Source organism: Lissotriton vulgaris, chromosome 1_1 (assembly GCF_964263255.1).
Source record: "Lissotriton vulgaris chromosome 1_1, aLisVul1.2, whole genome shotgun sequence".
NCBI classification, from domain to species: Eukaryota; Metazoa; Chordata; class Amphibia; order Caudata; family Salamandridae; genus Lissotriton; species Lissotriton vulgaris.
In genome coordinates this window covers 1,735,722,093-1,735,743,065 of record NC_141685.1, presented here as the reverse complement: position 1 = coordinate 1,735,743,065, position 20,973 = coordinate 1,735,722,093, and the positions used below count along the sequence as shown (strand labels likewise).

General features: G+C 46.0%; 1 protein-coding gene across 4 annotated transcripts in view; it reads right to left on the bottom strand.

Moving 5' to 3' along the window:
- The window catches only part of SAXO6 (stabilizer of axonemal microtubules 6), a 569,878-nt gene extending 551,133 nt beyond the window's left edge, over window positions 1–18,745 (bottom strand). For 2 of the 4 annotated variants that reach the window (XM_086919016.1, XM_086919015.1), the window contains exon 1: window positions 18,545–18,742. In XM_086919016.1, coding sequence (XP_086775142.1) covers window positions 18,545–18,562 — 18 coding nt within the window. In that variant the 5' untranslated portion in view covers window positions 18,563–18,742. Of the gene's footprint in view, window positions 1–18,544 lie in introns of all 4 variants that reach the window. The other 2 variants (XM_086919018.1, XM_086919017.1) reach the window with 2 other exon arrangements.
- Between the last annotated feature and the right edge of the window lie 2,228 nt (window positions 18,746–20,973).

Here is a 20,973-nt window from a genome sequence, read left to right as displayed (position 1 = left end):
GGCCAATCTAAAATTTGAGGAATGGGTATATTCTGCTGGCGAATCAGCAGCTGATCTACCGTTTAGGATTCAGAGGCCCAGATGATTAAAAAAAGCTGACAATTTGAGACCATGGTTGTCTTTTCGTTGGTACTGACAGCTTATTTCTGGAATGGACCAGGTGGAGTCATCCAGGGCTACCAGAGGTGAGTGTAGGTCTGAATTCATTAGGTTGGCATTAAAATCACCCATTGTTATCCATAGATCTCCTGGACACTGGGAATGGAGGTCACTTATTGTTAGTAACATTCTACTTAGAGTTGCTTCTCATTTGGATTTAGATGGATGGAGATAAATGCAAACTAGGGTCATGGATTGTTCAGCCTGAGTTGACATGTCTGGTTTTAGCCACTTTGCTTTGGCAAAAATATAATCCCCACTTCCCTCACTTAAAAGTGTTACCTGAGCTGCCAGGTTGTTTTTATCGTAAATTGCCAACACCCAGTGAGGCTGTGGCGTGTGAGTCATAGACTGTGTAGTCCTGCCATGGTGTTGAGTGCAGGGCCCAAGTTTCTAGTACAGCCATGACATCATAACTCTGGAAGTGTTGTATCGAACAAGTTACTTACCTTCGGTAACGCTTTTTCTGGTGGATACAGTATCTGTCTGTGGATTCCTCACCTTGTGAATATCCCCCTGCGTCAGCAACATTTGGAAAAAATATTGTAGCTCTTCACGCCGACGTGGACGACGTCACAGAACGCACGGCTTCGTGCACACGTCACTGACTCCATAGTAGAACTCCGTCGGCGTGATGACAACAGTTCCGCCCTTTTTTGCGTGCCTTCGAGGCACACGGACAGACCGACAACAGTAGATATACACACAATGTACACAGTACCAAATAATCAAGAAAACACACACAGTGTGTAGTCAAAGCAGGAAAGCAATTATAACAACACATTTCCTTTGACAATAAAATATTTACATTAAAACAATGACACTAATACAGGAATAGAAGAGTGAACAACGGGGAGGCGGGTGGGTCAGTGAGGAATCCACAGGTATCCACCAGAAAAAGCGTTACCGAAGGTAAGTAACTTGTTCTTCTGATGGATACATCTGCCAGTGGATTCCTCACCTTGTGAATAGAGTCCCACAGCAGTCCCCACTCCAGGAGAAGGGTGTCCACTCTCCTATACCAGAAAATCCTGGAGGACAGAACGCGCAAAGTGGCCTTCCCTACTCACTACGGAATCCAAGCAGTAATGCTTCGCGAAAGTGTGGAAGGAAGCCCAAGTCGCTGATCTACAAATGTCCTCTACAGGTACACCCCTATACAAAGCAGATGTAGCAGATCTTGCTTTAGTAGAATGAGCTCTTAAACCTTCAGGAGGTTCCTTACCCGCCAGAGAGTAGCATATCTTGATACACAAGACAATCCATCTTGACAGCGTGCGCTTGTGCACTGCCTTGCATCTTCTGGCTCCAACAAAACCCACTGGTCATCCACTCTGAACTCTCTGGTTCTGTCCAGGTAAAAGCTCCCCACCCTCTTAGGGTCCAAGCGGTGAAGTCTCTCCTCCTCCTTGGAAGGGTGAGGGGGAGGATAGAAGGTAGGGATGGTAATGGACTGCACTAGATGGAAGGGAGTTACCACCTTATGCAGAAAAGTAGCCCTGGTCCTGAGTACCATTCTTTTAACATGAATGGTCAAGAATGGGGGTTTTGAGCTTAGAGCTTGAAGCTCACTTACCCTCCTTGCCGAGGTAATCGCAATCAGAAAGACTGTTTTAAAAGATAACAGTCTCAAGGGACACTTGTGCAAAGGTTCAAAAGGTGAAACCATCAAGAAAGTGAGCACAAGATTCAAGTCCCATTGAGGCACAATAAAGGGGAGTAGGAGAAAATGTATTTTTAAGGCCCTTTAGAAACCTTAAAACAATAGGAGATTTAAATAAGGACGGCTGATCCGGCAGACAGAGAAATGCCGACAAGGCCGAAAGATAACGTTTGACCGTAGCCACAGCAAACCCTTGCTGAGCTAAAGAAAGTGCAAACTGAAGTATGTCAGACAATCGAGCCTTCAAAGGGTCAATGGACTTCTCCCAACACCAAATATTTAGACCATCTATAAGAATAGATAGACTTGGTGGAATCACGCCTGGCCGATAAAATTACATCCACCACGTCATGTGGGAGAGAAAAAGAATTCAGGTTGCCCCGTTCAATCTCCAGGCATGAAGGTGTAAGGTCTGGAGGAGGGGGTGTAGAACCTGCCCCTCCATCTGAGAGAGGAGATTTGCCCTGAGAGTGAGACGGAGTGGTGGGCACGAGGAGAGGTGGAGAAGATCTGTGTACCACACCCTTCTTGGCCAGTACGGGGCGATCAATATAACTTGGGCCCGGTCTTGACATATCTTCCTCAGAACCCGAGGAATCAAGGGTATGGGAGGAAACGTGTAAAGAAGTCTTGAGTCCCAACTCAACTGAAACGCGTCCCCCAAAGCTCCCTGCATTGGATACTGGAGAATGACGGGCAGTGAGCATTCTCCTGAGTGGCAAACAGGTCCACCCGAGGTGTTCCCCAAGTCCGAAAGACGTAACAAACCACTCGTGATCGGACGAAAACTGCCGACTGAGACTGTCTGCACGTACGTTCAGGACTCCAGCCAGATGATTTGCCATCAGACAAATCTGATGGTCCTGAACCCAGGACCAAAGACGCAGAGCCTCCCTGCAGAGAAACTGGGACCCCCACTCCTCCCTGCTTGTTGACATACCACATCGCGGTCGTGTTGTCCGTCAGGACCTGAACCGACTGAACGCGAAGGGAAGGGAGGAAGGCCTTGAGCGCCAACTGTATCGCCAGCAATATCAGAAGGTTGATGTGAAGCAACCTTTCCTCTGAAGACCAAAGACCCTTGATCTCCAGATCCCCCAGATGAGCACCCCACCCTAGGGTGGATGCATCCGTTATTACTGTGGCCACCAACGGAGGCAGTTGAAAAGGCTTTCCTTGTGACAGATTGCCTTCCTCGCCCCACCAAGACAGATCCGCTGAAGCTTCTCTTGGGATCCTCACAGACTCTCTGAGATCTCCGTTGTGTTGATACCACTGCCTGCGGAGGCAACACTGGAGTACCCTCATGTGCCAGCATGCATGGTTGACCAACAGAATGCAGGAAGCCAACAGACCGAGCAGACGAAGGACCTTCAGGACTGGACTGACCGCTCCATTTGAAAATAAAGGAATCATTTCCTGTATGTCGCGAATCCTTTGAGATGGAGAGAATGCCCAACACACAGTTGTATCCAGTACAGCACCTATGAACAAGTTGCGCTGGAAGGGCACCAGGTGAGATATGGGTACATTTATCGAAAAGCCCAAACTGTACAACTGAGTTGTAACTTGCAGATGATGGAGCACTTTCTCTGGAGATTCTGCTTTGATCAGCCAATTGTCCAGATAAGGGAATACCGGTATCCCTGAACTTCTGAGTTGTGCTGCAACCACAGCCATCACCTTGGTGAAGACTTGAGGTGCAGTAGTAAGACCAAGCGGAAGGACCGCAAACTGGTAATGCTGCGAACTCACCATGAAACGGAGATGCTTCCTGTGCGACTTCAGGATGGGGATATGGAAATATGCATCCTGTAAGTCGATCGACACCATCCAATCTTCTTCCAGCAGCGCTTGAAGAACCTGCACAAGGGTGAGCATCTTGAACTTCTCCTGCTTCAGAAGAGGTTCAAGATCCCGAGGTCCAGGATTGGACGAAGTCTGCCATCCTTCTTGGGGATCAGGAAATACCAGGAGTAGCATCCCTGACCCCTTTCCTGCTCCGGAACCACCTCTATCGCACCTTTTCTTAGTAACGCCAGGACTTCCACCTGCAGAAGTAGCAGGTGGTCCTCCGAGCAAAATCCTTGGCAAGGAGGGTAATTCTGAGGGAATTCCGGAAAGTGAAGAGCATGCCCATTCTCTACGAGATTGAGAATCCAAATGTCCGATGTGACCTATTCCCAATCTCGTAGAAAATAGGTAAGCCGACCCCCCACAGGACCCGCATGATCCGGAAAGACAGATCTAGGGCTGCTTTGCTGTGGTTGGAGGGGGGTGGGAAGAGGAAGAGGAAGAGGAAGAGGAAGAGGAGGAGGAGGAGGAGGAGGAAGCTTGACGTCTGTGAGGACAAGCTCTTTGCCTGCCCCTGTACGACTTGTACAGCAAATGTTGCTGTTGCTGCTGCTGTTGCGGCTGCTTGTAGGCTCGAAAGGAGGATCTTCCAAATCCCCTATACCTTTTACTCACAGTTCCTCTGGACTGTAGACCCAAAGACCTGGCTGTTGCTCTGCTATCTTTAAATCTTTCCAACGCAGCATCAGCCTTTTTCCCAAAAAGGCCTGAGCCATCAAAAGGCAGATCCACTAAGGCAGCCTGGACATCAGCAGAGAATTCACACAGAGTCAGCTGTGTCCAAACCACTCTGGATGACTTGTCGAGCACCTCATTAAAGTTCTGCCTGTCCTCCTCTGGAATTTTAGGGGCCAACTGTTTCACAGAAATCATCAGAGCATGGATGTAACGCCTTAAGAGGCAGTGGCATTCGTTGCTTTGAGAGCCATGCTCGCTGAAGAAAAAACTTTCTTTTCGGATTGGTCTTGTTTTTTAGATTCTTTGTCGCCAGGCACCTGAGGGAAAGCACCTGCAGATTTTTGGGAGCAGGCTGCCTGTACCACCAAGCTCTCTGGTAAAGGATGAGAAGATAAAAAGTCTGGGTCTCCAGGAGCCACCCTATATCTTATTGCGACAGCTTTCGAAACTGCTGGAGCAGTAAGAGGCTTACACCACACCTCCAAGATTGGCTCTGTCAATGCCTCATTAAAAGGAAGCATAGGCTCTACCACTGAAGATGGAGAGTGGAGGACTTCTGTTAATATATTTGACTTGAACTCTGCGGGAGGCAGATTTAAATTCAACAGTTCTGCTGCCTTTTTGATGACCACATGATATGGCGCCACATCTTTTGAAGGGGCATCTGGGACAGAGGATAACTCCCAATCCGGAGACAGTTCCCATCCACTAGCATCCCTTAGGTCATCAAAGAAATCTTCCGATTCCTGCAGCTCACCATCTTTCATCTCCACTTCTCTGTACCTCTGTTCCTCTAGAAGTCGCTGAGTCTCACGTCTCGTCCTCTCCTTCGGGAATGGCACCGGCAAATCCGCAATCGACTCCGATGGAGATGGCGTCGTGCCCAGAGCCGAAGGACAAGGCCGCTGTGCTCGAGGTCGAACAGGAACCGGCCCTGGTGACGAAGGAATCGGCGTCGAAGACCTCGGCGGCGCCGAGAGATGCTAAGGCGGTGTTGGAGCCGGCGTAAATGGCATTAACAGCGCTGGAGCATATGTCTGGGGGACTCCCAGATTAAAGGGCATCGGACCCATGGGACCAACCGGTGCTCCAGAGGGGTACATGGCTCTCGTGAAGACACCACACTTAGCATTTAAATACTGTGTAGGGTCTTGTCCCGGGCCCGGAAATGGAGGGTATGATCCCACAGGCTGCTTACGAGGAAGCACCAGATTCGTGTCGACTTGTACCTCAGGATGGTGAGACGGAGTCGACGAAACCTCAGGCAACGGAGCCTCTTCCGCCTCTTGAGTTCGAGACGGCGCCGGAGAGGGATTCCACTCCAGAGCCGGCGAATGCTCTGGCGACTCCATGGGTGAAGCCTCACCTCCCGAATCCAGAACAACCGGAGAAGGAGATACATCATCCTTACGATGTCTTCTACCTGGCGACTTCGGCTGTATCTAGGACCCTAATTATATATTCCCGATTTATGCCCTTATGTGGTTATAACAAATCATACCCTTATAAAGGCATAAGAATAAAATCCATATTTAGTAATAGCCAATGCAAACCAAATACGGCAAGGCTACTTCCTTAGACTCCTAGAAAGTACAACGAGTTCTTTCAACAAACGAAACCTTCAGCAACCAGGGAATTCCCCATGCTTTTGTTTTGATTTGTCCTAGAACTCCTGCGAGCAGTGAAAGAACGTCCAGTTCTTAGTGACATCTTTTATTGACGTCTTATGTCCAACCTTACGTCAAACACGGCACCTTCCAGGTATAAATATACCAGCGTTTGCCTTAAGCAACACACGGTGGTGTGGAGCAGAGCGGCCATCTACTTGTCCGAAGCCCAGCTGATGCGAGTGCCGAAGGAAGCCGTCCCTCCCATTTGACGCACTGAGAAAGAGGCTGTCTTTTTCTCCTGCCGAGAAAATCCAGCTCCAGTGTTTCCAGTCACCCTTGCGGGTTACTGGGAGATCGAGTCCTCAGAGCGAGATACAAGACCTCCTTCATTCTAAAACCAAGGTACGGAGCTGATTAGATCCTTAGAGAATTCTTGAGTCAGATTCTTGGCAAAACTAACTTAACTTAAAAACTCCTTTACTCCTTCCCACGTACCAGGCTTAGGTTAGGTACATCGGGGTAGGCGTATTTAAAGCACCAGTTGAGTACGTTTAGTCAAACTTTTATCATTGTATGTAACTGTATATATTTTATACCTTTTAAGTATTATATGGCTCAGAAACCATATCAATGCTTTTACAGTATTATTTCATAATACTCCTATTACTGTACACACTTTACTTTATAACAAGTATTGCAATTGTGGCAATTCATTTCTCTTGCATGAGAAAGAAGACAGCTCAATAAATAACACCTTTTATTGAAAACGCCCGTCTCTCTATTTCTCTGCACTCTGGTGAAACTAAGTATGCACGATTGACTGAGTGAAATAGCTATCTATTGTTTTCACACGACTGTGGAGATATACTCCTTATTCTGGGGGAGCAAAGTTGTCATGCTTATGCGGTTGTCAGAAGCTGAATCCCTTCTTGTCTAATCAGGGAAGTTCACTCCTCCCTGTTCATTCGAGAAAGTTTCTAGTGACCTCTGAGCTAGCTGGCAAACCTAAATTAAGTCTAGCATATTCAATAGAGCCTAATCGACCTCAGTCATACCTCTAAACTATCATTTATGTTATTCCAATGCGCAGAACCTATTGGGAAAATAGGAACTACACTACACAGCCTCGAATCCGAATCCTTCCCAGAATGGTGTCGAGATTCGTGCTTCCTCTTCTTATGCTTCTTTTTTGTCGACCTAGAAGCATGCCCCGATGAAGACCTCGAAGGCGACCTCAAGCGGGACTTTGACCTCGACAGCCTCGTGTGCGACTTCGAGCTCTTCCTGTCTTTTTTACCTTTCATCTTGGCAACCGGAAGCTTCGCCTCTCTTTCATGAAGGGCCTTGGGGTTCATTTTCTTGCAGCATGGACACCCTTGGACATCAGGGTCTGAGGACAAGCACCATACGCAATTTTCATACGTCCGTGATTGACATCACTCTCCCGCATTCTCCACACGGCTTGAATCCGGTCTTCTTCGAGGACATCTCGACAGGAGACAAAGAAACAAGAAAACACTGAAAGTAACAAACAGTAACAGAGGTACTCAATAGCTACAGAGGATCCCTCGAAAACCGTTCGCGTTGACGACGCTGAAAAAAGGGAACTGATGTCATCACGCCGACGGAGTCCTATTATGGAGTCAGTGACGTCAGCGGAGCCGCACGCGCAAAGCTGTGCGTTCTGTGACATCGTCCACATCGGCATGAAGAGCTACAAAAGAATCTCCAGATGTTGCTGACGCAGGGATATATTCACAAGGTGAGGAAACCACTGGCAGATGTATCCATCAGAAGTGTCCCTTTTGTCTTAGCTGGCCGTTAGAAACCTAACATTCCAAGAACAGTTTTTTAGCTTGGAAGCAGGCTTGTGCTCGTTAGAAAGGAATGCAGCGGTGTTAGGGACGGTGGTTTAAGGCCCGTGGAAGCCAGGCCCCAATCTTTTCTGTTCTTCCCCTTAGTCAGGCATAGGCGATTTCCCCCTTCTGAATCCATTGTTATTTCTATTAACACTTCACTCCACAATGTTATTCTCGGGCTATCTTTAATGCCCTGGAAGATGGAGCCTGTTGGGGGTTTTATTGTGTCCTTACTGTTCTCTCTTTCTTGGTATATTCGGTTTTGTTTAGCCTGGAGTGCAGTAGACGCGCCTCCTGTTTTCAGGATCGCTGGATATTTTATTGGTGCCGGGTTTCTGATCTGAATCCCCCAGTCATCCAATCGATTTTTATTTTCTCATAGGGCATTTACCATGGCCAGTTTAGAGAAAGTAACCTCTGTTGTCTGACTTGTTTAGCTGAGCTCAGGAGCGAGAAAAGCAATGCTGTTAATGTCTGTAGTGTTTATCTTTTCAAAATCCGGGATATTTGAGCAAAGCTTCAAGATGTTCCCTCTGTTGAGGGTGTCCCACTTCCCCTGCAAGATATATTCCGAATATAGCCTTATCTTTAGATTTTCTGGGTTTTCGTGTTTTGTAGAGGGCTTGCTTCCCAAGCGTCCAACTCTTTCCTATAATTTAAGGTTTGATTCCTCCCGTTATCCGATTCTTCCCAAGGTTGACTAGAACTCACAGCCTGTAGATCTACATCACTCCTAGTCTTGTGGTGAGGCAGTGGTAGGCTGCTGGTTTTCGTTTGGATAGATTTTGTTTCCCTGCTATTTGTGTTTGAAATTGACAGAACTCCTTGGTTTTCTTGAGATAAAGGTTCCTTAGGGACTATTGTAAGGTCGAGTCTATCTATTTCGCTCGATTTAGAATTTCCTTGATGGTTACTATTTTTGTTTATGTTGTCAGCTTCCATCTCTGACGACCGGAAGATTGTTGGATTTCCTGTTGACTTTTTGGCAATCCTTTCTAATTTGGAAGTCACCCACTTGCTGAATCTGATTTGGTGGTGGTCATCAATATTGATTTCGGGGAGTTTATAAAGTTTATGCCATATGCCTTCGACTAGTGAGCATTGTACGCTGGCATCCTTTAATTGCCAAGGCTCTAGTTCTTTCATGACATGCTTTGTGGCCACATTTCCTATGTTTTGTTCATGATCACATGGGCTTGCAATTTCACTTTGGATTCTGCCATCTGGATGTGTTCCAGGAGCTCTATCATTTGGCTGTAGTTTTTGAGGTGGATTAACATCCACCATGTGTGCCCTTTTTTCAGTCTGAAGCCAGTGCATTAGAGGTTCTTCCTTGCTACATTTTCCCTTGTTCGATTTATTTAATTTCTTTAATTTTTTTCTTGTTTTTTCTAGATAAATGCTGGACTTCCACAGTTATTGTTTTCTGACTAATAATTGCTTCAGTGGTAAAGGTTTGATGGAAGGGGGTACTTCTTTCAGGTTTAAGGTCTGATTTGTGCGCATCATCAGTGTTATTTCTTGAGTTTTGTTAAGAGTCGCTCTCCTTGTTCAGACTGATTTCCTGTGGTTTCTCCGGCCTCTCCTGGTTGTCATCAGACCTTATTTCTAGGGTAATGAGAGCTATTAATGTTTCGCTTCCCTTAGTTCTATTTGTTTGTTCACCCATGTTCCGGGAGAGCTCAAGGATTTCTTTTTTCAAGTTTGGTTGTGAGGCATGAATTGAGTTTGAATTTAAATTTAGATTTTGCTGAGAAGTGAGATTTGTTTTATGCGGCCATCTAATTACTTCTCTCTTGAGATCTAGGCCCTTGATTAGGGTGATCAATATTTCATCAAACTTTTCCAAGTTTTGTAGTATAGGGCTACATCCACATCCCTCCTGTTTTGTACTTAGATCTACACTTGTCTGGGCTCTATGGATCAAGGAGTGTAGTCGTTCAAGGCCTCGGATCAACCCAGCGACTGTCTGAAGTGCATTTATTCAGGTATCAAGTTTATCGGCATGCATAAGAGCCACAATTGCCATTGAAATCAAAGCGTTATTGATCAGTGTGAGGGAATTCTCAATTTTTTGTGTTGGAGCACAGATTTCTCTTCAATTGGAGGGGATCCGAATTACCTTGATGCATTCGCACACGAGAAGAAGCTTGAATTTGAAAGATTTAGGCTCCAGTTGGGTAGAGAGCGTTGTTTAGTGCGCTTGATGGGCTCGGTGGTAGATAACTCCAGTTGAAGCTTAGTGAGATCACTATTTACACTGATACTGTTTACAGGCAATAAAAGGACGTCTTCTCTTGTCGCTGGGATTGTACTGCTGGGCTGTTGGTTGGACCGATCCCCACAATTTCTAATCTTGTTGTTGCTATGGAAGGATTGATAATAAGCGTGCATTGGAGACAATGCTGAAGAAGTATTCAGGATTGGCTGGTATTTTAACTAGACGTCACTAGGTTAGAGCTTGTTGAAATTGCTGCCTTTATTGCCTTTTTACCGGTCTTAGGGCCCGTAGGCTTACATTTTAGGTTCAGCGGTGAGGCAATATTTGGTATTGATTGGGTCGGCTGCCGGTATAATTTCTGCTGCTATTGCTCTGGAGCTGTCAGTGATTTCAAATTTGGGCGCGACTGGTTGATGGCCCATCCTGCTTCCTTCTTGTTGGGGGAACTATTTCCCTCTTTAAGGTGTACTGCATTTATGGGGTCGGCAGATCGGTTTTCTAGGCCACTGAGCTGGGACAGGCCTTGATCAGCCATGGTTGAATTAGTTCTTTTCTTTGTGATGATAATTATTTCAGGGGACAGCGGGAAGTTTGGGTGTGATCCTTTTCGAACTTCCCCACGTTTGTTAGGATTTGGGTCTGTGCTGTTGCCGCACAGATCGTTTACTTTCTTACCTTTCAAGTTTGTTGGGCATTCGTAAGCTCTTATGTCGCAGCTGCTATTTGAGACTTTCTTGTTAACATTATTAAATTCATTATTTTTGCTCAAATTTATAATTGCTATAGGCGCCACTTCTTCTTTTTGCTGTCCCATAATGGTGGTCGACCCTTGTTTTGCAACCCTCTCACTTGTGGTTTAAGCATTTTGTTTTTTTTGCCACTTTGCAGTTTTATGTGGACGGTAATGATTTTGGTGCTGAACCAGGCCGGAGTTTCTTGTCCGCATAGTTTCTATGGTCTGTGGAGTGGAGGCAGAGGTCGTCAAACCTGGTACTGTAGTGGAAATAACAATTTGAACTTAGTTAGAGCCTAGTAGTCTGTCTTACACTGGCAGGTTCACCGCTTTGGGTGGGGTTTGGTCTGTTATTTGACTTGATTAGCAGAGAAAAGTCCCCCCCCTTACTACTATTGGGGGGTAGTTGTGGCAGCGCAATTGAGGCTGTTAAGGTTGGAGGCATGCACAAATACCGCCACTAGAATGCTCCCCTCAAACCCCCAAGCCCCCCTCTTTTAGAAGGAAGCCCAATAGAGCGTGGCTTGGGAGATTGGCGGCGGCCGGACGGCAGCAGGAAAACGGATTAGGTGCAACAGATTGGGCGCCGCAGGCTACTGGCCCACTGGTCACAGACTTGCTAGGGCTTATTAGGATTACCTCCCGCTGGGCAATCTGGCTGTTGAGGCTGAGGTGGGGGATAAGAGGGTGGTGGAAGCAGTGGCAAGAGGTCTGAAAGTAGCAGTGACAGGTGATCAGGGGGGAGCCTAGCAGGAGCCAGCTGACCCGCAAGCCGCAGCCAATCCTAGCTTGGCCGCTTCCGTTTTGGGCTGGACTCTCTCTCAGTGAGACTCGCTAAAGGTCTCATGCTCGGCTCAGGTCTGATTCTTCTGGCCCACCTCGGAGTCGATCCATTCTAAATTTGCCTGCTGCCTGCTGCTGCACCACATCTTCTTCTCTGCCCGGCCCCAAACTGGCTCAGTTACAGTTCCACCACCCCCACGGCGGGTTACAACGTATTTTCAGCAGGTTCACGAGGGACCCTGAAGGCTCGATCCTGGTCCCGCTGTCTGGTCCCGCTGTAGCAGCTGCACAGTTTTGCTGTGCCCCCGGAAAATTAGCAGGTCCCACAAGCATACATGCCAATAGACCCGATTCAGGAGGGTGACTACCGATTTTCAAGCCAAAATTGGCTTTATTTTAGCTGTATCCCACAAGGAAATGGCATTTTCTACAATAGAAGTCAATGGGGAATTTTCATTCTCTCTATTTTATATTTTAAATCTCCCACGTCCCTGTCCTAAAACTTTGGCATTGATGAACAAGTTAACTGATCTCACAGGACCCGCAAAGGGACCGCAAGCCTGCGAGGCTCAGTTCCGGGGGTCGAAGCCGCAGGTCCGCACCCTCACGTACTCACTTCCGCTTCCTGTTCAGTCCGGCTGTATACCACCCAGTTCAGGAATTACCCTACTGGCGACAACACTGGTTCGTCCAGTTGTTTCTGTAATGTTAATGTTCTTTTTAACTGATAAATGCATTTGTTATTGCTGTTCTGCAGAATGGTTGGTGCTTAGGTAAACAGGATGATGCAGTTGGGAGTAAATGGCTGAGTAAGAAGAAGTAGGGGAAGAAGAAAAGAAGTTGTGTAGGTCAGGACCCCTGTTTTTTATAGATAATTCCGACAGAAGCCTTCATACCGTCAGCCGTTGCAGTAGTTTATAATGAAAGAGTTACCTGGAACCCCATTTATGCTTATATGGGGGAAGGTCACAAGTTCTTGAAACCCCAGATCTGCTTCAGTGAACTATGCTTCCTTCCTTAGTAGGATTGCTGCAGATGAGAAGGAGACTCTATGGTAAATAGTATTTCAGTTGAACTGCCAGGGTTTCACCCACTAAGCAGCATGGAGGTGATGGAGCCAATGCCTTGCTTGCCTAAAGTAAAAACAGAGTACTGCCAGGTGTGCCTGAAAAAATGGTGCAGGCTGATTGTGAAAACCTTAAGCGCAGGAGATCTGGTGGGGACAACCCGCTGCACATTCATCTGTTAATTCACCACAGTCGTTGGGAAGAAATATGCATTCAAGGTGAAGTAAGGTCAGCCTCCAAAATCTGGTGGGTGAAGTATAATTTATTTCCAAACAGTGTAATAGACAAATACTCAAAACAAAGCCTCAAACATGAATTTAAACAAAGCGTAATGAAAAGAGTTACCTTTACCTATATAACAAAAAGAAGAAGAAAATGGGTTTTCTAATTAAGTTTTGCCTGAGAAGAGTCTGTGACTTATATGTTCAGTAGCCTTTGGAAGTTAAATAAAATAACGTTTTACACCTATAAGAGCTGGCCCGTTCAATTCTTACAGAACACTGTGCACCATATGTTCATCAATTACGTATTTGTCAGATTTGTATTAGGTTGAACATGTAGTCTAACCTTCCAAGTGAGAACTAAGCAAAGTAGAGGTAAGTTAATTATTTGTTTTGTATAGAAAGGAAATCATATCAAATAAGGTTGAATTTTATATTTCCTATAAGTCACCCATATATCCTTTAGGTGTTTCCTAAGAGTCCAGGTGGGCGTAGCCTCAGTCATACTGCTGAACATCACAGTGCCAATATGTAAAACAAGCATTGGTAAAGCCAATAGGTATCGCCTATGCAAGAGCTATTGGCTATGCCAATATGTTTTTATGTTGTACACCACAATGGCTGCTGTTCAGCATGGTTGAAGGTTGGTAGGGTTAAGGAGAGTGGCATGGAGTGGAGTGTCGGAAAGTGGAGTGTCAAGGAGTGGAATACTGTCGAGTTGAGGGGAGTGTTCTGGAGTGCTTGGAGGGAGTAGTGTGTTGTTGAGTGGAGTGGCACAGAGTGTCGTGGAGTAGACGGTGTTGCGTAGAGTGGTGTACAGCGGAGTAGATTGTCAGAGTGGAGTGGCATAGAGTGAAGTAGTGTGTCATACAATACAGTGGAGGGAGTTGCGTAGACTGTCGCAGAGCGGACTAGTGTTGTAAAATGGCACAGAGTGGAAGAGTGGAGGAGAGTGTCAGTGGAGCAAAGTTTAATGGAGAAGAGCAACATAGAGTGGAGTATTGTAGAGTGGAGTGTCGTAGAGTGTCGTTGAGTGACCTAGAGTGAAGTTGCGTAAAGTACAGAGTAGATTAGGGTAGAGTGAAGGCGTACAGTGCATTGGTTTTGAGTAAAGTGGTGTAGAGTGCATTGGCATACAGTACAGTGACAGAGTAGCATACAGTACAGTGCCATAGAGTAGAGCGGTGCAGAGTAGATTGCAGTGGAGTAGAGTGCAATGGTGTGGAATGGCGCAGAGTGAAGTGGCGTGGAGTGGTGCAGGGTAGAGTGCAAAGGTGTAGATTGGCACAGAGTGCAGTGGCGTATTGAGTGGAGTGGTGAATAGTGCAGTGGTGTAGAGTGAAGTGGTGAAGAGTGCAGTGGTGTAGGAGTGCAGCCATGCAGAGAAGAGTGTCAGAGTGCAGGGTTGTAGACTGCAGGGTCGTAGGGTGTAGCAGAGTAGAGTGGTACAGCTTAGAGTGGTGCAGAGAGCAGTGACATAGACTACATCAGTGAAGAGCAGAATAGAGTGACGTAGAGTGCAGCGATGTAGAATGACGTAGCGTGCAGTTGCGTAGACTGCTGTGGAATAGTGTAGAATGTTTGAGAGTAAAGTGCCGTAAAGTGCAGTAGTACAAAGTAGTTGGTATAGATGAGGTGGCATAAGGTGCATTGGTTTGGAGTAAAGAGGTGTAGAGTGCACTGGGGTAGAGTGCTGTGGTTTATAGTACAGTGGCAAAGCATAGACTGCAGTGGCATATAGTGGAGTAGAGTGGCGTAGAGTAGATTGTTTCTGAGAAGAGTGGAGTGGTGCAGGATAGAGTATAGTGGTGCAGGATTGATCGCAGTGGAATAGGGTAGAGTGGTGTAGAGTAGAGTGGCAATGCATTGATTGCAGTGGTGCAGAGTGGAGTAGAGTGGTATAGATTGAGTTGCGTAGAGTAGATTATTTCAGAGTAGAGTTAAGTGGTGTCGAGTGGAGTGATGCAGGGTAGAGTGGACTGGTGCATGTGAGTGGAGTGGCATAGAGTGCAGTGTTGCAGACTGGTGTGGTGTGGCCTAGACTAGAGTGGTGTAGGGTGCAGTGTGATAGAGTGCAGCGGTGCAAAGCAGATTGGAGAGGGGCTAGAGTGCATTGGCATAGAGTGCAGTAGAGTGGTGCAGAGCACAGTGCAGTGCCATAAAATAAAGTGGCACAGAGTAGAGTGGATATAGTAGAGTGCCAAAGAATGCAGTGCTGCAGAGCATAGTGTTGTAGAGTGCAGTGGTGTAGACTAGAGTGGCGTAGAGTGCATTGGTGTAGAGTGCAGTGCCGTAAAGTGGTGCTGAGTGAAGTAACAGAGTGCAACGGCATAGAGTGGCGTAGAGTGTAGTGCAGTGTTGTAGAGTATAGTAGCATACAGTGCAGTGGTGTAGAATAGATTTGTATAGAGTGTAGTGGCATAGAGTGGTGCAGCATACAATTGAGTGGAGAAGAGCGAAGTGGCATAGAGTGGAATAGAGTGGCGCAGACAGCAATGTCAAAGAGTAGATTTTTTCAGAGTAGAGTGCAGTGGTGTGGAGTGGTGCAGAGGGGAGTGGTATAGAGTAGTTGCGTAGAGTGCAGTGTTGCAGAGTGGCATACACTGGGTAGAGTGCACTGACATAGAGTAGAGTGCTGCAGAGAATTGTAGAGAGGCGTAGAGTGCAGTGTCAGAGTGCAGTGGTGCACTGTAGATTAGAGTGGCACAGAGTGCATTGACTTATAGTGCAGAAGAGTGGCATAGAGCGGTGCAGAGTAGAGTGCAGTGGCATAGAGTAGAGTGGTGCAGAGTAGAGTAGAGTGCCCCAAAGTACAGTGGCAGAGAGTGCAGTGCTGCAGAGTAGAGTGTCATAGAGTGTAGTTGTGTAGAGTGGCATAGAGTGCATTGGTGTAGAATGCAGTAGTGTACAATGGTGCACAATAAAATGACGTAGAGCGCAATGGTGTAGAGTAGAGTGGGAAAGAGTGAAATGGCATAGAGTAGAGTACAGTGGTGTACAGTACAGTGGTGCAGAGTAGATTGGCATAGAGTGCAGTGGCATAGAGTGTATTGGATTTGAGTAAAGTTGTGTAGGGTACATTGGGGTAGAGTGCAGTGGAGTGGTGTTTCAGAATACAGTGAAGTGGCATAGAGTTCAGTGGTATAGAGTGGAATATTATAGAGTGCAGTGGTGCAGAGTAGATTAGAGTGACTTGGAGTGGATTGGCATAGAATGCAGTGGTGTAGAGTAGCAGAGAGTAGAGCGTAGTGGTGTATAGGAAAGTGGCTTGAAGTGCATTGCTGAAGTGCACAGTGCCGCAGAGTAGATTTGCAAAGAGTGGCGTAGAGTGCAGTGATGCAGAGTAGAACTGAGAGGCGTATAGTGCTGTGAAGCAAAAGTACAATAGATTGGCGTAGAGTGCAGTGCCGCAGAGTAGAATAGAGTGGCATTGGCATAGAGTGCAGTAAAGCAGAGTAGAATAGAGTTGCGTAAAGTATAGTGGCGTAGAGTGATTTGGTGTAGAATGCATTGGTTTCGAGTAAAGTGGTAGAGTGCATTGGCACAGAGTGCAGTGGCATAGAGTACAGTGTTGCGGAGTAGGGTGCCACAGAGTTGAGTGGTGTAAAGTAGAGAGGCGCAGAGAGTAGTGGTACAGACAAAGAGTACAGTGTTGCGCAGTAGGGTGCCACAGAGTTGAGTGGTGTAAAGTAGAGAGGCGCAGAGAGTAGTGGTACAGAGAAAGAGTCCAGTGACGCAGGGTGGAGTGGCGTAGTGCGGAGTGGTGCAGAGTAGAGTGCAGTGGCATGGTGCATTTTAGAGTGGAGAGGAGTAACGTGGAGTAAGCATGGTAAGGTGAAATACTGACATTACAGTCAAAGCATCTTCAATTGAAAAGGCCATTACATTTGAACTCGTAAAATGTTACTGATAAAAGTATACAGCACACAAATGGTAATGTGTGGCAACGTCATCCCCCAATGTACTGATTTGATCGTCAACAGTTCAGTTACAGAAATTCAAATTTAATTCTGTGCTACAAAAATAAAAACATCTATACAGACTTCCTCAAATAACCCCCACAAGCCAGCACGATTGTCACAGCAAATGTGACAAGATGAGAACAGGATTTAAAGGCCAGTTTACAGAAAGTGTGTTTGTGGAAGAATATAGTAAACAGGATTTGGTCAACAAGATAGAGGAAATCGAGCTGGACAACTTAAAGCAAATAAAGCTAGCAATTAGAAAGCTAGAAAATGTGAGTTACAAACCACAAAGCGAATGGTAAGCAATGGGCAGAGTGCATTCCTACATCAACTTTCTGAATGTCCCCAAGAGTTCTTTAGCTGTGCAGTCTAGTAGGCTGTGACCTTGAAAATGGGAAGGGCTATGTTCATACACAAAACAACAAAAAACTGCTAGGATAGAGCTGTGACAGCTGTGAATTAAAGAGTGTAAGAACCCTGTTTGAATAATGTGATAATATTACCTCAGAAGAATGAAAGGCTAAATTGACTTGCTGGAATTCGCACACCAGACGTGCAGATCATCACATATCTAATTTGTGGGCATCTAACCAAGCTACCCTGCCAGCAATGAGAGGCCCTGGTGGCACAAATAAAAGCCACTGGCTGAATGAAAACTATCGGTACAAATGAGAAGCACAACCCAGGGTCAGTGATGGACCTAAGATTTTTGTAACAGATCATGTTACAAAACATGGGTGCATAAATGGAAAAGGATTGTCTAGTTTTTTTTCTCACACCTCTTTGGCACCTGTCAGTAAACAGTAAGTAATGCACATCAAACGCATCAAGCTGCAAAAATGAGGCACACTTGGGACAGATGCTAAAGTCACTGAGGATTTTTAGTAGTCGGCATTTCATGGACCAACATGGGAACATATAGGCCACAAAGAAGGGGCACAGAGGGCAAACATAAAAGCAGTCGAATGGCACACTAAAGTTTAGTGACTAAACTCATCACGAGTGCACCTGAGGGGTACTAAAGTTGGGCACTCGAAGAGGGACTAGTAACAGTTGCTGAGGTTTGTGGACACCGCAGTAAATTAAAAACACAGCTGGCAACAAATGAGGTACGATGAGTGTCCAAATGAGTTGCACTGCGAAACACTCTGTCACGAGTACACCTGAGGGACACCAACATCGAACACTTGAGGGTACAAATGAGTGGTGGCATATGAAGAACACACATGGGAAACTGCACAATTTAGGTACACTGAGCCACAGAAGCAAGATTCACAGATGCATACAAAGGAAGGAGGTTCGAAGGGCGTAATTCAGAGACACTGATGGGAAAAACTAGATGAAGAAATAATGTAGAAGACACAAAAAAACCTTTGAGGGGGCGAAGAAAGAGAACGCGCAGGTCACAAATAGTGAACACTCGAACCACTAAGTACACATATCACGATCATTAAATAACGAAATGGGGGGCGCCGAGGCTACCAGATAAATAGCAAGGGGCAAGAAGGACGATCGCGTAAAGCCAATCGAAAAGCATGTGACCGAAGAGAGATATATAATATATGCACTGAGGGTTCTGAATGCTGAAAAACTTAAAATCTGACAGATGTCCTATTCAATCGTGCCTTTCGGCACTTCCAGCCCGTCACTATGCCTCCTCTTAACGTTAGTCTCTTTCTATCCTTTCTCCTCCTAAATGCACAATTATGCCACCATGTCGCCATCTCCTACCTTAAAGTGGCCAGGCATCCTGTATCCTGCACTCGAAGGGTTGGCCCTAGGACAGCCCCACTATCAAACCCTGGTACCGCGGACAGCAGCAGACAGATGGTAAAGCCATCGAGGGGCGGGCTTGGTATCTAACTGTAAACATCGCTGTTTCCGTGGAAATGTCTTGGCGTCCCATAGCCCGCGCCTGCGCGCTGGAGTGTCAACGGTCGCGCAAGAAAAGAAAAGACAGACTAAAGTAGCTCAATGTTATTGCGTTTATTTAAAAGCAAACAAAATGACGGTCCAACAAAAATCAGCACAGGATAGGCAAAACATGCAGGAACAGATGTTGTCAAAAAGCTCTACGACGTTTACTGCTCTGGTTATTCTACGCGTCAAACACTCTGACCCAGTTTAGGCAAAACGCTCTGCTTGTAAACATCGGCTTTACGTTCTCAGCTCTTACGTTTTAACGGAAGTGAGAACATTGGTCAACCGCCGCGTGTCCGAAAGTCTCCTTATGTATGAGTGTTCTGTTTAATTAGGGTGACCAGCCGTCCCGAATTTAATTCACCGGACGATCGCGGTTATTCGAGGACAGTCACGACGGAGGTGAAAAGGGATGGGGAAGCGTGCAGTCGTGCACATTACATTTCAAATAGAGTGTAGGCTGGCATTCCCTCTCTTGTTAAATCACCGTGCGGGCACGTTTTATATGTTTTAAAGATTCCCCTGTTGTGCTGTAGTTTCTTACTGAAGCGACACAGCAGGATATAAAGAGGGGTTAAGTAGCAACGAGAAGAGCCTGACCCTCCATGCTCCTGAGATTTATTTTATTTTATTTAATGCATTTTTATAAAGCGCGGACTTTACCCGAAGGTGTCAGAGCACTGTAAAATAAAACCAGTTACGTTACATTAGAGAACTGGTACCAAAATGGAAAAACAAAAATAGCAGGCAATAGAATCAAAACAACGCAGGCAAAAGGAACACAATTTTAAACACAGGGGCTCAAGAAACTTTACCTCCAAATAACTTAGGAAGCAGAGTAGGGACAGTTGAGGAGGGAAAAGGGACGCTAGTGAAGGAAATAGGGGACCTTCTTAAATCACTCCTAATGCCATTGAAAGTAAGATTGACACGAATGGAAAATCAGCTGCTGGAGGTTGAAAAAAGTATTATAACATTAGCAAGTCTGAGCATAGCTGACTCAGCGATTAGTACAACTACACGCATAGTCACAGCACCTGTAGCACCTCTAACAGATAATAACACACCACATCCAATACAGCAGGGAACCAGTGCTATACCAACAAGTATTAGTGTCAAATAAATAAGTGCACCAACTGCAAACACCATAGGTGCAGCCACCACAAATACTACAAATAGTGTTCCAATAGCGAAAGATACCCCAGCACAGGGCGTTAACGCTACAAAAGTTACTCAACATATACAGAACAGGAACCCCCAGAGGAGGAAACCAGGGGGAGGTTATATTGAGCTGCCACTAGATGCTAGCCCTTATGTATCTGTCTTGACGGGGGTCCCGGAACTGACAAACCAAGTTGCTGAGAGCTTTAGGTCATTAAAAAACAAAGTCCTACACTGGCTAAATGTGCAAAGGCCCTTACCACACCACATTAAAAGCAAAATACTAATGGTTCGTAGGGTTCCATGGATAGGGCCAACAAGAAAGACCATACCGGGTGACTGCGTGGCGGTTACATTTGAAGATCCACGTACTGTGCACCATTTGTGTTCCTGGAACCCACACGCATTTGATGGGAGCAATGTGATCCAAACTAGACCGCTGTCCTACTTCTACCCACCCAAAACGCACTTCAAGGATGGTGAAGGGTGAACTGTGGTGAATCATAATGCTTCGGGCAGATTACGAGGTGGGAATCTGGGAAACCCAAGCCAGTGGATGGGATTGCCAACTTACAACACATTCAGCTGCTTAGAAGCGGTTGACTGACTAAATCCCTTGGCGGGATGTCCATCTCTCACTAATGTTGAAACATATAGGCTGAATCCCTTCACTAGGGTAAAACCAAGAGAAAGTAACATGGAAGTAGATTTAGTAGTCCTCAAGGGTATGGGAAACAAAAAAGACCATAGTCCATATATTAATATTAGACATCTAGATGTAGTCAATTCACCAATAGGTAACGAGGTAGTGGTGGGAGAATGTGACCAGGGAGAGAGCCAACAAGGCGTTTTGTCACTAGAACATAGGAACATAAATAATGCCATTATCCAGGGTGATAAAAGTTGGACGTGTGAAAACACGGTACTATTGGCAGAGGAACTGTCAATAGAGATGCTACTAAACACGGAAATTGCACTTGTGGAGTCATCCGATGTATCAAATATAGCAGGTACAAAATGCCTCAAGAAAAGCTTGGGAGGAAGAAAGCTGGGCAGATATGTTGACAGCTGTCAAATCA